This window comes from Geotrypetes seraphini, chromosome 1 (genome assembly GCF_902459505.1).
Source record: "Geotrypetes seraphini chromosome 1, aGeoSer1.1, whole genome shotgun sequence".
NCBI classification, from domain to species: domain Eukaryota; kingdom Metazoa; phylum Chordata; class Amphibia; order Gymnophiona; family Dermophiidae; genus Geotrypetes; species Geotrypetes seraphini.
The window spans coordinates 124189751-124204829 of NC_047084.1; the positions used below are offsets into that span (position 1 = coordinate 124189751).

The following is a 15079-nucleotide window of genomic DNA, read 5'->3' on the forward strand; positions in this document are numbered from 1 at the left end:
GATGGTACAACCACATCTGGAGTACTGTGTCCAATATTGGTCGCCATACCTAAAGAAGAACATGGAGATATTTGAGAGGGTTCAGAGAAGAGCGACAAGAATGATAAAAGATATGGAAAACCTTTCATACGCAGAGAGGCTAGAAAGGCTGGGGCTCTTCACCCAGGAGAAGCGAAGACTCAGAGGAGACATGATAGAGACTTACAAGATCATGAAGGGCATAGAGAAGGTGGAAAGGGACAGATTCTTCAGCCTATTGGGAATTATAAGAACAAGGGGGCACTCGGAGAAACTGAAAGGGGACAGGTTTAGAACCAATGCTAGAAAATTTATCTTCACTCAGAGGTGGTGGACACCTGGAATGCGCTTCCGGAGGATGTGATAGAACAGAGTACATTAAGGGGGTTCAAAGAGGAATTGGACAAGTTCCTGAAGGATACGGGGATTGAGGGATATAGATAGAGGTAGAGATAGGACCATGAAAGGGTATAGATAGAAGAAAAATGGGGATTAAAGGGTTTTAGGCAAAGGATCACTTACAGGTCATGGACCTGATGGGCTGCCGCGGGAGCGGACTGTTGGGCGCGATGGATCCCTGGTCTGATCCAGCAGAGGCAACTTCTTATGTTCTTATGGCAGGGGACGATGGATGGCGTCCTCACATCTTCGCCTTGGGGCGAACTGGCTTTGCCAAGTCGAAGGAAGGTCTCGGCATTCGGGAGTGAGGTGTTGCTTAGCCCAGCAGGACCAGTCCCTCCCCAGCAGCCACGAGAAAGGGAAACTACGGCGGCTCAGAAGGGACAGGAAGCTACTTCTCTTTCTGAGCTGGAGGGCTCTCCAGCGTCCCTGGATTCTTGAGTGGCAGCAGAGATGATCGAGGAGAGGGCAGAGCTGTCTGTAACAGAGGGAGGACAAATTCACCGGTTCCCCTACTGGAAAGGCCAGCAGAGTTCACGTTGGAGTCTATCTGGAAGGCATTACACTCGTATCAGCTGTGTGCAGGAACTCTACCTCTAGTTAAAGAACAGGAAAAAAAATTGAATCTCTTCAGAAAGAAATGAAGACTCAGGGGGTAAGAATGGACTCTTTGGACCAACAGGTTCAAGGGATACAAAAGTCTCAAGTTACCTTAATGCAAGATAGACTATTGCTAGTAAGGAAAGTTGAAAATATGGAAAATTATACTAAAATGTTAAATTTAAGAATAGTTAACTTTCCCAAAGTACTGGCAATGTCTCCTAGAGATTTACTTAATAAATTTCTTAAGGAAATATTTAAATACCCTGAGTCTGGACTTCTACCTCTACATAGAATATATTTCCTTCCAGTCCCTAAGAAGGTTTCACAACCTGAGATATTACCTGATCCAGCGAGTTTAATGGACTTAAGAATATTGGAAACCTCAGTGGATGAAGCCATCTCATACTCTACACTTCAACAAGACAAAGAGGCACTTCTTAGGTTGTTTTTTAGGCTCAAAGAGGTGATCTTTATGGACTCTTAAGATCTCCATGTTCCCAGATGTCTTAAAGTTAACTCAGACTAGAAGGAAAGGGTTCCTACAATTGAGACAATCCGTACTGTCTTTGAGTGCTAAATTTCAGCTTAGATATCCCTGTAAATGTTTGATCCTCTTGGATCAACAGTCAAATACTTTTTTTTGACCCTCCTCAGTTACGGTTTTTCCTAGAGGGGAAAGGAATAATCCCTCCCAATACCCCCACGCGGACTTAGTCCTTAAATATTATAGAATATGTATCACCGCATTATTGATATAGTTGTTTGTATATCACGAGAGAGGACACAACCAACATTCCGGAACCCGAGGAGATCGTAAAAGGAGATCAGGATGAAAATCTGGTCCAACTGGAGGTGAGCAAAGTGGATGTCCTTAGACAGATAGACAGGCTAAAGAGCGACAAATCGCCAGGTCCGGACGGCATTCACTCAAGGAACTAAGGAACTAAATAGCTGAGCCACTTCGACAAATATGCAACCTATCCTTAAAAACTGGAGAGATTCCAGAAGACTGGAAAATAGCAAATGTCACGCCCATCTTCAAGAAAGGCTCAAGGGGAGACCCAGGAAACTACAGACCGGTGAGCTTGACCTCGGTCCCAGGAAAGATGATGGAAGCGCTGATTAAAGACTGCATCTATGAACACATGAAAACACTGGGCATCTAAAGCCGAGCCAGCATGGCTTCTGCAAGGGCAGGTCATGCCTCACTAACTTATTATACTTCTTTGATGGGGTAAGCAGCCAGGTGGATAAAGGGGAATCTATAGACATCATTTACCTTGACTTCCAAAAAGCCTTCGACAAGGTACCACATGAAAGACTGCTAAGGAAGCTATGGAACCACGGGGTGCAAGGGGAGGTCCACCGATGGATCAAAAACTGGCTGGCGGACAGGAAACAGAGGGTTGGAATAAAAGGCCATTACTCACACTGGCAATGGGTCACGAGCGGAGTTCCGCAGGGGTCGGTGCTGGGACTGCTCCTGTTCAATATATTTATCAACGACCTGGAGGCGGGAACAAAATGTGAGGTTATTAAATTTGCGGATGACCCTAAACTATACAGCAGGGTCAAAACCATGGAGGACTGCGAAGACCTCCAAAAAGATCTGACAACGCTGGAAGAGTGGGCCGAAAAGTGGCAAATGAGCTTCAACATAGGAAAATGCAAGGTCATGCATGTAGGGAAAAAGAACCCGATGTTCACTTACAAAATGGGGGGATCACCGCTAGGGGTGAGTAACCTTGAAAGAGACCTGGGAGTGATGGTAGACACATCATTGAAGGCGTCAGCACAGTGCGCCACAGCCTCAAGGAAGGCGAACAGAATGTTGGGCATCATTAAGAAGGGTATCACGACCAGGACGAAGGAAGTAATCCTGCCACTGTATCGTGCAATGGTGCGCCCGCACCTGGAGTACTGTGTCCAGTACTGGTCGCCGTACCTCAAGAAGGACATGGCGGTACTTGAGAGAGTCCAGAGAAGAGCAACTAAGCTAATAAAGGGTATGGAAGACCTCTCATATACTGACAGACTGAAGAAGTTGGGGCTTTTCTCCCTGAAAAAGCGGAGACTTAGAGGAGACATGATAGAAACCTTCAAGATCATGAAGGGCATAGAAAGAGTGGACATGGACAGATTTTTCAAATTACGGGGAACCACAAGCACAAGGGGGCACTCGGAGAAACTGAACAAACGCCAGGAAGTTCTTTTTCACTCAGAGGGTGGTGGATACATGGAACGCGCTACCGGAGGATGTGATAAGCAGAAGCACACTACAGGGCTTCAAAGAGGGTCTGGACAGGTACCTGGAGGACAAAGGGATTGAGGAGTACAGATAGGAGTAGAGGTAGGTAATAGGGATAGAATTAGAGGATTAGAGGCAGTTACAAAATTAGTCATGGACACTGTTCAGGCAATTAGGCCTGATGGGCCGCCGCGGGAGCGGACCGCTGGGCAGGATGGACCTCTGGTCTGACTCAGCGGAGGCAACTTCTTATGTTCTTATATCTATCAGATCCCATGATGGAATATGAATTGATTCTCCCATATTATGGGCTTTATTAGAGAGATTGTTAATTCCATATGGAGTTTTTATTTATTTATTTTTGATTGTGTTTCCTGTTTAACTGTGTGTAAATCTCTTTTTTTTCTTTATATATATACTATACTTGAATTGTATATTTATAAATTGAATAAAAAAAAAAATTGCCATACTGGAACAAAACGAAGGTCCATCAAACCCAGTATCCTGTGGCCAACCCAGGTCCCAAGTATCTGGTTAGATCCTAAGTAGCAAAACAGATTCTTTGCTGCTTATCTTAGCAATAAGCAGTGGATTCCTCCAAGTCCATCTCAATAATGGCTTATGGATATCTCTTTTAAGAAATTATCCAAACCTTTTTAAACCCCGCTAAGCTAACTGATTTCACCACATTCTCTGGCAATGAATTCTAGAGTTTAATTACACATTGTATGAAGAAATAAATAAATGTTTTCTGGGTTCTCTTTACCCCGATTCTACACTGTTTTTGCTGCTCTCTTATCAAGACATGACACATGCACCAAATTACAAATTTATTTATTTATTTAATTTGTTTTCTAATTGTCCTATACAATACAATACGCCGATTTCTAGACTGCATAACCAGGTGATTCATTGCAGTTCACAAAAGAGTAATAAAAATACAAAGGAATAAGCAGGTAGGAAAGAAGCTAGTTACTTGCTGTTAATGTGCGTTATTGTATGAATGGGATCTTGATAAGATCATTTCTGTTGACACCATTAATATGCACTATTAATTAATCTGGATTTATTTACTGCCTTTTTGAAGGAATTCACTCAAGGCAGTCTACAGCAGGATAGTAAGTCTAGCCCTCAATGTGCAAATGGATGAGATGGAAGGACAGATTCCCCTCCCCTCAATTCTCAGGCTACATGAAAAGAAAATGGGGAAAGAATCCATCCTCAATTCAAGGATCTGACTGTGGTTGAACTAGCAAAGATCTGCCTGTTCTCCTGAAGAATGTCTTTCAATCCATTTGTAACAATGAGAGGCAGAAGAGGCTTGTAAGAATAATTAACTAGAAACTATAACAAGATGAAATTATTATACAATTCTATCAATTAACACAGCTTGAAAAGAATGCATCAACAAAACAGAGAACTTACCCATCCTGGGACGTCATCAGAGCTGATTGACTTCTGTCAAATTCTTCCATGTCAGAGTCGTCATTGAGAAGGACATACTTTTCTTGCTTGTTTCCTTCCATAATCTTCATTTAGAGAATCAGTCCTGCAGGTTTGAGGCAGTGCAGCGCTGAAAGACAGACAGACAGTCTTTTTCAGAAAGCAGCACCTTGACTCCTCTGTGCTGCATGAACAAGTCAGAGCTGGCATCAGCCCCAATCTGCCCCTCCTATGGCTTCAAAACAGGCTTTAATCCCTGCTCAGCCCTGGAAAGGAGGGAGGGAACTGGGAAAGCAGCTTTCCCAGATGTGATGGCTTCACCTTTCATTGAACCATAAGTCACTGGAAATGCTGCCTGTCACCCAGTGCAATTGTGGGGCTTCATGGCTGTACTTTGGAGAAAAGGCTTTAGGCATCTATACTGATACAAACATTTTATGCTTATGTTTATTTAAGAATTTACCATATCACCTTACCTAGTTAAAGATCAAAGTGATTTACAGACTAAGAAATATTAAAAGGAAAAGAATTCCACTGCAATACAGAAAAGACGACAACCATCGCATTAAGAAGGAAAAGCTTGGCGGACCTGAAAAGGCGACAACCACTGCATGAAGAAGGAAAAGCTTGACGGACCCGAAAAGACGACAACAACCGTAAGAAGAAGGGAAAAGCTTGATGGACACAAAAAGGCAACAACCACCGCATGAAAAAGGAAAAGCTTGGCAGGCACGAAAAGATGACAACCACCGCATGAAGAACGACAACCTCCGCATGAAGAAGGAAAAACATGGCGGACCTGAAAAGGCGACAACCACCGCATGAAGAAGGGAAAAGCTTCGCAGACATGAAAAGGCAACAACCACCGTATGAAGAAGGGAAAGCTTGGCAGGCCCAAAAAGGCGACAACCAAAGGCAAAAGAGAGCTGGCGTGGCTTACCAAAGAGGTGAAGGAAGTCATACATGAAAAGAAGGACTCCTTTAAGATGTGGAAACGCATGGAAACATCCAAAGTTTGGAGCATAGAGATGCTCAGAAAAAATGTCACAAGGCGGTGAGGATTGCCAAAAAGGTCTACGAGGAGAAAATAGCGCAGGAGGCCAAAAATTTCAAGCCCTTCTTTAGATACGTTAAGGGGAAAAAACCTGCAAGGGAGGCGGTGGGACCACTGGACGACCTGGAAGGAAAGAGGGTGCATCAAGGATGACAAACAAATTGCAGACAAACTGAATTCCTTCTTTGCATCAGTCTTTACCGACACCGCAACAATACCTGACACCGCAAAAGTGTTCAAGGAAGTCTCACCACAGTAGAAGTGGACTTGGACCAGATTTACCACCAGATCGACAAACTTAAGAGTGATAAATCTCCTGGACCAGCCGGAATTCACGCTTGAGTCCTAAAAGAACTAAAATTTGAAATTGGAGAACTATTGCAAAAACTTGCCAACCTGTCAATCAAAACAGGACAGATATCGGATGACTGGAAGATAGCGAACGTCACGCCGATATTTAAAAGAGGATCGAGAGGAGCGCTAGGCAACTACAGACCTGTGAGTCTTACGTCTGTCCCTGGAAAGATGGTTGAGGCGCTGATCAAAGATAGCATAGTCCGGCACCTAGACACACATGACCTGATGAGAGCCAGTCAACATGGGTTAAGGAAAGGGAAATCATGTTTGATGAACCTACTCCAATTTTTTGAGACTGTGAATAGACAAATTGATGGTGGAGAACCGGTGGATATTGTATACTTGGAATTTCAGAAAGCGTTCGACAAGGTTCTACATGTAAGACTTCTCAGGAAACTACAAGGACATGGAATAGGATAGGCAAATGGCTAGAGAACAGAAAACAGAGAGTGGGCATAAATGGGAAGTTCTCAGAATGGGAACAAGTGACTAGCGGTGTACCCCAGGGCTCGGTACTTGGACCCATCTTATTTAATATTTTCATAAACGACCTAGAAGAAGGAACATCCAGTGAAATCATCAAGTTTGCAGACGACACAAAGCTATGCTGGGCAATCAGATCGCAGAAGGACAGCGAGGAACTCCAGAGTGACTTGAATCAATTGGAGAAGTGGGCAGATAATTGGCAGATGAAGTTTAATATGGAAAAATGCAAAGTGATGCATTTAGGCAGAAAAAATAAAGAACACAAGTATAGTATGTCAGGTGTAACTCTGGGAAAGACCGAACAGGAAAATGACCTGGGTGTATTGATAGATAGGACCCTGAAACCATCGGCATAATGTGCGCTGGCGGGGAAGAAAGCAAATAGAATGCTAGGTATGATAAGGAAAGGATTTACGAGTAGATCAGAGAAAGTTATACCACTCTACAGAATCATGGTCAGAACGCACCTGGAATACTGCGTCCAGCATTTGTCTCCATACCTAAAGAAGGATATAAAACTGCTAGAGAGGGTGCAGAGACGAGCAACGAAGCTAGTGAAAGGTATGGAGAACCTGGACAACGAGGAATGACTTAGGAGACTGGGGTTGTTCTCCCTTGAGAAGAGGAGACTGCGAGGAGATCTGATCGAGACTTTCAAAATACTGAAAGAATTCGACAAAATAGAGCAGGGGAAGCAGTTATTTACAATGTCCGATGTGACATGGACAAGAGGACATAAACTGAAGCTGAGGGGGGACAGATCCAGGACGAATATCAGGAAGTTCTGTTTCACGCAGCGAGTGGTGGACACCTGGAATGCTCTCCCAGAGGAAGTAATTGCAGAATCCACCGTTCTAGGATTTAAGGGTAAACTAAATACACATCTTCTTAAGAATGGCATAGAATGATACGGGTAAGGGTAAATTAGATGCATATCTCCCTTGAGAAGCATACGGTGATATGGGGACTAAAACTAGATCAGGGTATACCTAGTGGGGCCTCCGCGAGTGTGGATCACCGGACTTGATGGACCCAGGGTCTGATCCGCAGATGGCAATTCTTATGTTCTTATGTTAACCACCGCATGAAGAAGGAAAAGCTTGGCAGACACGAAAAGGCGACAACCACCGCATGAAGGAGGAAAAGCTTGATAGACACGAAAAGATGACAACCACCACATGAAGAACGACAACCAGGGACAGACATGAGACTCACAGGTCTGTAGTTGCCTGGCACTCCTCTCGATCCTTTTTTAAATATTGGTGTGAAGTTCGCTATCTTCCAGTCATCTGGTATCTGTCCTGTTTTGATTGACAGGTTGGTAAGTTTTTGCAATAGTTCTCCAATTTCAAATTTCAGTTCTTTTAGGACTCTCTGATGAATTCCGTCCAGTACAGGAGATTTATCACTTTTTTTTTTAAATTTATTTATAAATTTCAAATTATTTATCAAGCATACAAAACTTGTACAGAAAGAAATTGAACTTACGGTAGATCATATTCAAAAAGAGAAAAAACAAATGGCTACAAGCCAACAAATATAAAGCAATTAACATTAAGGTTCAATTTTACTCAAGTCCACTTTGATCCAAGATTTACTATCGGCGAGAAGTAAAGAAAATTCCTAAAAAACAAAAACTTGAAACTGAAGCAAAATGTAATACATAATTCTTCTAATGAGCTAAAGATTTTTCTTTACCCAGTTGGGTGAGTGACAAGAAGGAAGTTAATCGACATGGTTAAAAAAAAAACATACTTATTTGTTTGGTAATGCACAATGCACTTACAGGGATGACGCAAATAAAAGGTAGCCCCCAAAGCTAAGACTCCTGATTTAAGTAGAAGAAATTCACGCCTACACTTCTGCGTCTCGCGTGATAAATCTGGATATATCTGTATCTTATAACCCAGGAATTGTTTCTGTCTATTTTTAAAGAATAATCTCAAAATCGACAGCTTATCTGTTTGAAGAGCTACAGTTATTATCAAAGTCGCCGGAGTAGCAATTTCTTTATCTGACGTCTCCAAAAGAGCTGAAACATCCATAGCTTCTTGATTTATTTGTCCTTGGTTTTGGGGTTGATCTCTTGAAGGTAGGTAATAAACCTGAGAAAGTGGCGGTAAAAGTTCCTCAGATATACAGATTTATCACTTTTAAGTTTGTCAATCTGGTGGTAAATCTGGTCCACGTCCACGTCTACTGTCCAATCAGGCCTTAGGCATAGCGGGTCCGCTCATCCCCATTAAGTCTAAGGTCTGATTGGCCAATCAGGCCTTAGATTAAGTGGGGATGGGCGGACCCGCTATGCCTAAGGCCTGATTGGTCCAGGCTTCTAGAGCCTGGGCCAATCAGGCCTTAGGCTTCGGCGGGATGGGCCGGGAAGGGGCGAGCCAGTCTCATTTCGACGAGGCGGGCTTACCGGCTAGACGGGCAAGAACTGTCTGGCCTGAAGAACAGATTAGTTTGGAGGTTTGGGGGTTGTTAGCGCCGGGGAGGTTGCGTCTTCGGGCAGGAGGGATTGGACACTCTCCTGCCAGCGATTGGTAGTGTCGGGGTGGGAGGGAGATCGGTAATGTCGGGGGGGGGGGGCGGTTGGGAGTGTCGGGGGGGGGGCGGTCGGTAGTGTCAGAGGGGGGGCATCCGATAGGACAGGCCGCGGCCCGCTATACTTATAGCGGCAGAGAGATCCCTTGCCGCGATAAGTATAGTGGCTGCGTCTACTTACAATGTAGACCAGCATTTTGCTGGCCTACATTTTAAGGTTTCTTCCTCTACTAGGGAGACGCGTAGGGCCACCTAGGTTCGCCTTAGGCGAGCTTAGGTGTCTTGCGGATCTCCCTAGGCTCCCGGAGGCGCCTTCAGGGGAGCATTTTTTTTTTAAAACGTGCATCCCGATTGGCTGATTAGACAGCTGTAGGACGCCTACAGCTGCCTAATATCGGGATGCACTTTTGGAGAATCAGGGCCTTTGTGCTTCCGTGATATTGCAGTAGTCCAGTATGCTGAGGATGGAGGACTGTACTAGCAGGCGGAATGATGTGTCGTCAAAGTATTTTTTTATAAGGACTGTAAAGTAGAATTCATAATAGGAACCTCTGTTAATTTATCAATAAATTTAATTGTTTTCCAAGTATCCAATAAAATTATGTTGTCCTTAGTACATGAGATAGTCGCATAGGGGACATAATTTTACATTTAAGATATAGCCAATCCGGTTGATGTTCCATAAGTTCAGGGAGGATCCAATACATACCTTGACGCATTATATAGGCTTGATGATAACTATAAAATTTGGGAAAATTTACCCCATCCTCCATAATTGTTTTGATATTAAAGCAATTCTTGGTTTTTTCCCAAGCCAAACAAATTTTGACAGTATACTATTTAATTTTTTGTAAAAGGACCCTTGAAAATAAACTGGCAACATACCCATTTGGTAACAAACCACAGGCAAAATCATTATCTTTACCATTTGAATTCTCCCCCACCAAGACAAATGTAAAGGATTCCATTGCTTACACAATTCCGTAACCTTCAACAATAAGGATTTTTCATTTACCTTCATTGTTTCTTCCAATGTACTTTTTATCCAAATACCTAAATATTTTATTCCACCTTCCTTCCAACTAAATTGAAACGAATCAAATAATCCTTTTACACAATGTACATTTAGTGGAAGAACCTCTGATTTATTCTAATTTATTTTATAACCGGAGAATTTTCCAAATTTGTCTATCAAATCCAGTAAATGTGGAATGGTCGATTCAGGATTTCTCAAATGAATCAAAATATCATCTGCATATGCAGATATTTTATATTCCCGACCTGCATATTATCGCCTCTGCTTGTTGAATAGCTAAAAGTAAAGGTTCCAGAACAATATCAAATAACAAAGGAGAAAATGGACAACTCTGTCTAACTCCCCTTTTTAAACAGAATCTTTCTGAAAAAGTATTATTTATATATAATCTAGCAGAAGGGGAACTATACAAGGATTGAATCATTTGTATAAATCCGGAACCAATGCCAAACCAATCCATTGCCTGATACATGAAGTTCCATTCTACTCGATCAAATGCCTTCTCTGCATCCAAGGATACTGAGAAGGCCAGATCTTTCATTTCTTTTGTCAAGTTTAACATATGAAAAGCTAATCTGGTATTATTTGAAGAATGTCTTTGAGCAACGAATCCTGTTTGGTGCATACTAATAATATAAGGGAGAGCCTTGTTCAAATGTAAAGCCAATAACTTAGCTAACAATTTTCCATCCACATTAATCAAAGAATCAACTTTAGAAACTCTAAACCTTCTTTCTCTTTAGTTGAATAATGCTCAGAAGAATACAAGCTTTTATAAAATGTCAAAAATTGTTTTAAGATATCTCTTATTTGAGACTGAATTATTACATTATCATCTGCAATAGCCATTATGTTTACTTTTTTTTTTTTTTTTCTTTAAGATAATTAGCTAATAATCTTCCCGCCTTATTCAAGCTTCCATAATACAAAGCTTTATGAGATATCAACTCTTTCCTGGCCAACTGAGAAGAAATCTCATTATATCTATATTTTTCTTTTAGAAGAGCCTGAAAAGTATTTTGCTCCCATTTTGATTTCAATTTAAACTCCATTTCTTTAATATTTTGTTCTAAGATCAGAAAATCTTTATTTAGTTGTTTTCTAATATATGTTGAATACGAAATTATGTGTCCTCTCATGGTGGCTTTAAAGGCATCCCATAATGTTTCTTGAGAGATTTCTTCTGAAGCATTAATCTGAAAAAATTCATTTATTTTCAATTGAAAATCCTCCATAACTTACAGGCAACTTCTGCTACTATGGTCAAGGATAGAATGTTTCTTTAACGTAAAATTGAACAATTAGAAAACTTCAATAGAAGGCTGAATTTATGTATATTGAATTTTCCCAAATTAAGTTCGACTACACCAATTGATGTCTTTAAAAGATACTTAACGGAGATTTTAAAAATGCCTGTTAAATCCATACCACCGATTAATAAAATATATTACTTACCAAAAAATTGGAAAATTCCTCTCCTAAGGAATTAGGCTTAAAAAATTTAACTGGTCTACTTGAAACATCACAGGATGAAATTCTAAATGGGGTACTTTGTTTGTTTCATTTGTCTTTCAGCAGGACTTAAATATGATAATGAAAATTTTATTTCGTTCCTCCCAGAGTTTATTTCTGGGGGAAAAGATATGGATTTTCCCCAATGTAACCAAATTCACTCAAGAGAGGAGAAAGTTATTCTTGACTATGAGGGAGGAAACAATTCCAATAGGTGCTACCTTTTTACTTAGTTACCCTTGTAAATGTTTGGTTAAATATCAAGGAACTAAATATGTTTATTTTGTGCCTGAGCAACTTTGTAGTTTTCTGGATGAGAAAAAGCTGATTCATATGTACAGCTGTATTTAGGATTGTACCGGAAAAAGTCATGTTAAGCCATTTTCTTTGGTAAAATTAAGTATTGTTGGAGATCTCCTTATCTCTTAAGTTCTTGTCTCATGCAATGGTCTAAGAAAGAGTGATTAATTACTTTTGGATTATATTGCTTATGGTTTGAGATTGTATTATTTAAAAATTTTCTTCCTGATTGATTTTTACTTATTACTACGAAATATACTTATCTTCTTTTTGTATTACTTCTCTGTGTTACTATAACAAGAGGATTCTTGTATTTGTATTATGAAATTTATAAAGAAATAATAAGTCTGTAATTTCCCAGATCTCCCCTGGAAACCTTTTCACAAACCAGCTTAACATTGGCTACCCTCCAATCTTCAGGTACTATAGATGATTTTAGCAACAGATTACAGATCACTAACAGCAGGTCAACAATTCTGAATTATTTGGAATTGAGGGGGCTTCCTTATGACAGTATCGAGTATAATTTTTCCTATTCTTTGATGTTAATTGAAATTACCCATTATTATACTATTTCCCAATTCTCCAGCTTTCCTAATTTCTGAAAATATTTCTTCATGTCTGCTCATTTTGTCCTGGTAGTATAACTCTACCTTTATATTCTTTCCCTTCACACATGGAATTTCTATACATAAAGATTCCACACTGCTATCTATGTCATTCAGAATGTTTATTTGATTTGATTCAATTCCCTCTTTAACATATAACGCAACCCCCCTCCAATTTGATCCACTCTATCCTTGCGATATAATTTGTACCCAGGTAACACAGTGTCCCATTGATTGTCCTCCTTCCACCAGGTCTCCGAGATGCCTATTATATCTGTCTCATCATTCAGTACTATATATTCTAACTCTCCTATTTTATTTTTTAGTCTTCTAGAATTTGCATACAGACACTTCAAATTGTGTTTTTTCCTTACAACTACTGGCTGCTGAGAAGACTGGGAAAATCTGAGTCTTTTACTCTGCTTTTCTCTTAAACCCTCCTGACTTTCTTTCACCATTATTGGAACCTCTCTATCGGGACTCCCTAAATATCCTGTTTCAATATTATCCTCCAAGGATACCTGACATCGAACCATCCACTACCAGGTGACTGTCAGCTTTCCAAAGCTGCTTTATCTCCTTTTTAAGCGCTAGCAGCCTGGTTCCATCTCGGTTAAGGTGGAGTTTGTCCTTTCGGAACAAGCTCCCCCTTTCCCAGAAGGTTGCCTAATTCCTAACAAATCTAAAGCCCTCATCCATGCACCATCATCTCAACCACGCATTGAGACTTTGGAGCTCTACCTGCCTCTTGGGTCCTGTGCGTGGAACTGGGAACATTTCTGAAAATTCAACCCTGGAGGATCTGGATTTCAGCTTTCTATCTAAGACACTAAATTTGACTTCCAGAACCTCACTCTCACATTTTCCTATGCCATTGGAACCTACATGTACCAAGACAGATGGATCCTCCCCAGCACTATCAGCGACAACCAGCAGTAGCAGGAGGCTCTTAACCTCCATAAAGGGAGCACGTCTCAAACAAATGGTAATGGAGCTCACTAAGGCCCAGGCGATCCTCGTCCTGGTACTCACCAACGGGGAAAGCGTCTCAGAGGTCTCAGTAGGAGATACGCTATCCTCCAGCGACCACAACATAGTATGGTTCAACCTTAGGAAAGGCTTCCCTAGATCAAACATGAAAACAAAAGTACTCAATTTCCGGGGCACAGACTTCGCACGCATGGGAGATTTTGTCCATCGGACGCTGCAGGACCAAGCGGAGACCGATGATGTAGAAGAATGGTCAGACCCCACTTGGAATACTGCGTCCAACATTGGTCTCCCTACTTAAAGAAGGATATAAAACTGCTGGAGAGGGTGCAGAGACGAGCAACTAAACTAGTGAAGGGTATGGAGAAACTGGAATATGAGGATCGACTTAAAACACTGGGATTGTTCTCCCTTGAGAAAAGGAGACTGCGTGGGGATATGATCGAGACCTTCAAAATATTGAAAGGAATCGACAAAATAGAGCAGAAAAAACTATTTACATTGTCCAATTTGACACGGACAAGAGGACATGAAATGAAGCTAAGGGGGGGCAAGTTCAGGACTAATATCAGGAAGTTCTGCTTCACACAGAGAGTGGTTGACATCTGGAATACTCTCCCAGGGGAGATTATTGCGGAATCGACAGTCCTAGGCTTCAAAAGCAAACTAGATGCATATCTCCTTGAGAGAGGCATATAAAGATATGGTTGGCTATAAAATAAGCCAGGTGTATACCTAGCAGGGCCTCCGCGTGTGCGGATCGCCGGACTCGATGGACCGAAGGTCTGATCCGGAGATGGCGCTTCTTATGTTATGTTCTTATGTTAAGTGGTTAACACTGAAATCAACCATACATGAAGCAACTAGCCGCTTCATAAAATCAGTAAATAAACGACAAAGAAACAATAAACCCCAATGGTTCACCGCGGAGATCTCGCACCTCATTAAGGAGAAGAAAAAAGCGTTTCTCTCCTACAAGCGCACAGAGAAAAGAGAGGCAACGGTAGAATATAGGACCAGGTCTACAGTGGTTAAAATGACAGTTAGGGAGGCAAAACTTTGAGTGGAAGAAATTCTGGCAAAAAAACATTAAAAAGGGGGACAAATCCTTCTTCAGGTATATTAGTGACAGAAAAAGGAACACAGGCGGGATAGTACGCCTTAGAAGACTGGACGGAAATTACGTGGAAGCAGATTCCGATAAAGCCGAACTACTGAATGAATACTTCTGCTCAGTCTTCACCTGTGAGGCACCGGGACACGGTCCGCAGTTGAAGGCAACACAAAGCACAGAAGACCCGTTTCAGAATTTTGAGTTCACACCAGGTGAAGTTTACAGTGAACTGGCAAGACTCAAGGTGAACAAAGTCATGGGACCAGACAATTTGCACCCAAGAGTGCTCAGAGAATTGAGCGATGTCCTGGCGAAACCGTTGGCTGAGCTATTCAATCTCTCCCTAAGTAAGGGGAAAGTTCCCCTG

The 15079-nt window shown here is 41.5% G+C and overlaps 1 protein-coding gene across 4 annotated transcripts in view; it reads right to left on the reverse strand.

Moving 5' to 3' along the window:
- LOC117357363 (EF-hand calcium-binding domain-containing protein 14-like) overlaps nucleotides 1-15079 on the reverse strand; it is a 298105-nt gene that overhangs the window by 139558 nt on the left and 143468 nt on the right. For 2 of the 4 annotated variants that reach the window (XM_033937827.1, XM_033937816.1), the window contains one exon: nucleotides 4694-4841. In XM_033937827.1, coding sequence (XP_033793718.1) covers nucleotides 4694-4803 — 110 coding nt within the window. In that variant the 5' untranslated portion in view covers nucleotides 4804-4841. Of the gene's footprint in view, nucleotides 1-4693; nucleotides 4842-15079 lie in introns of those variants that run through there. The other 2 variants (XM_033937836.1, XM_033937846.1) reach the window with 2 other exon arrangements.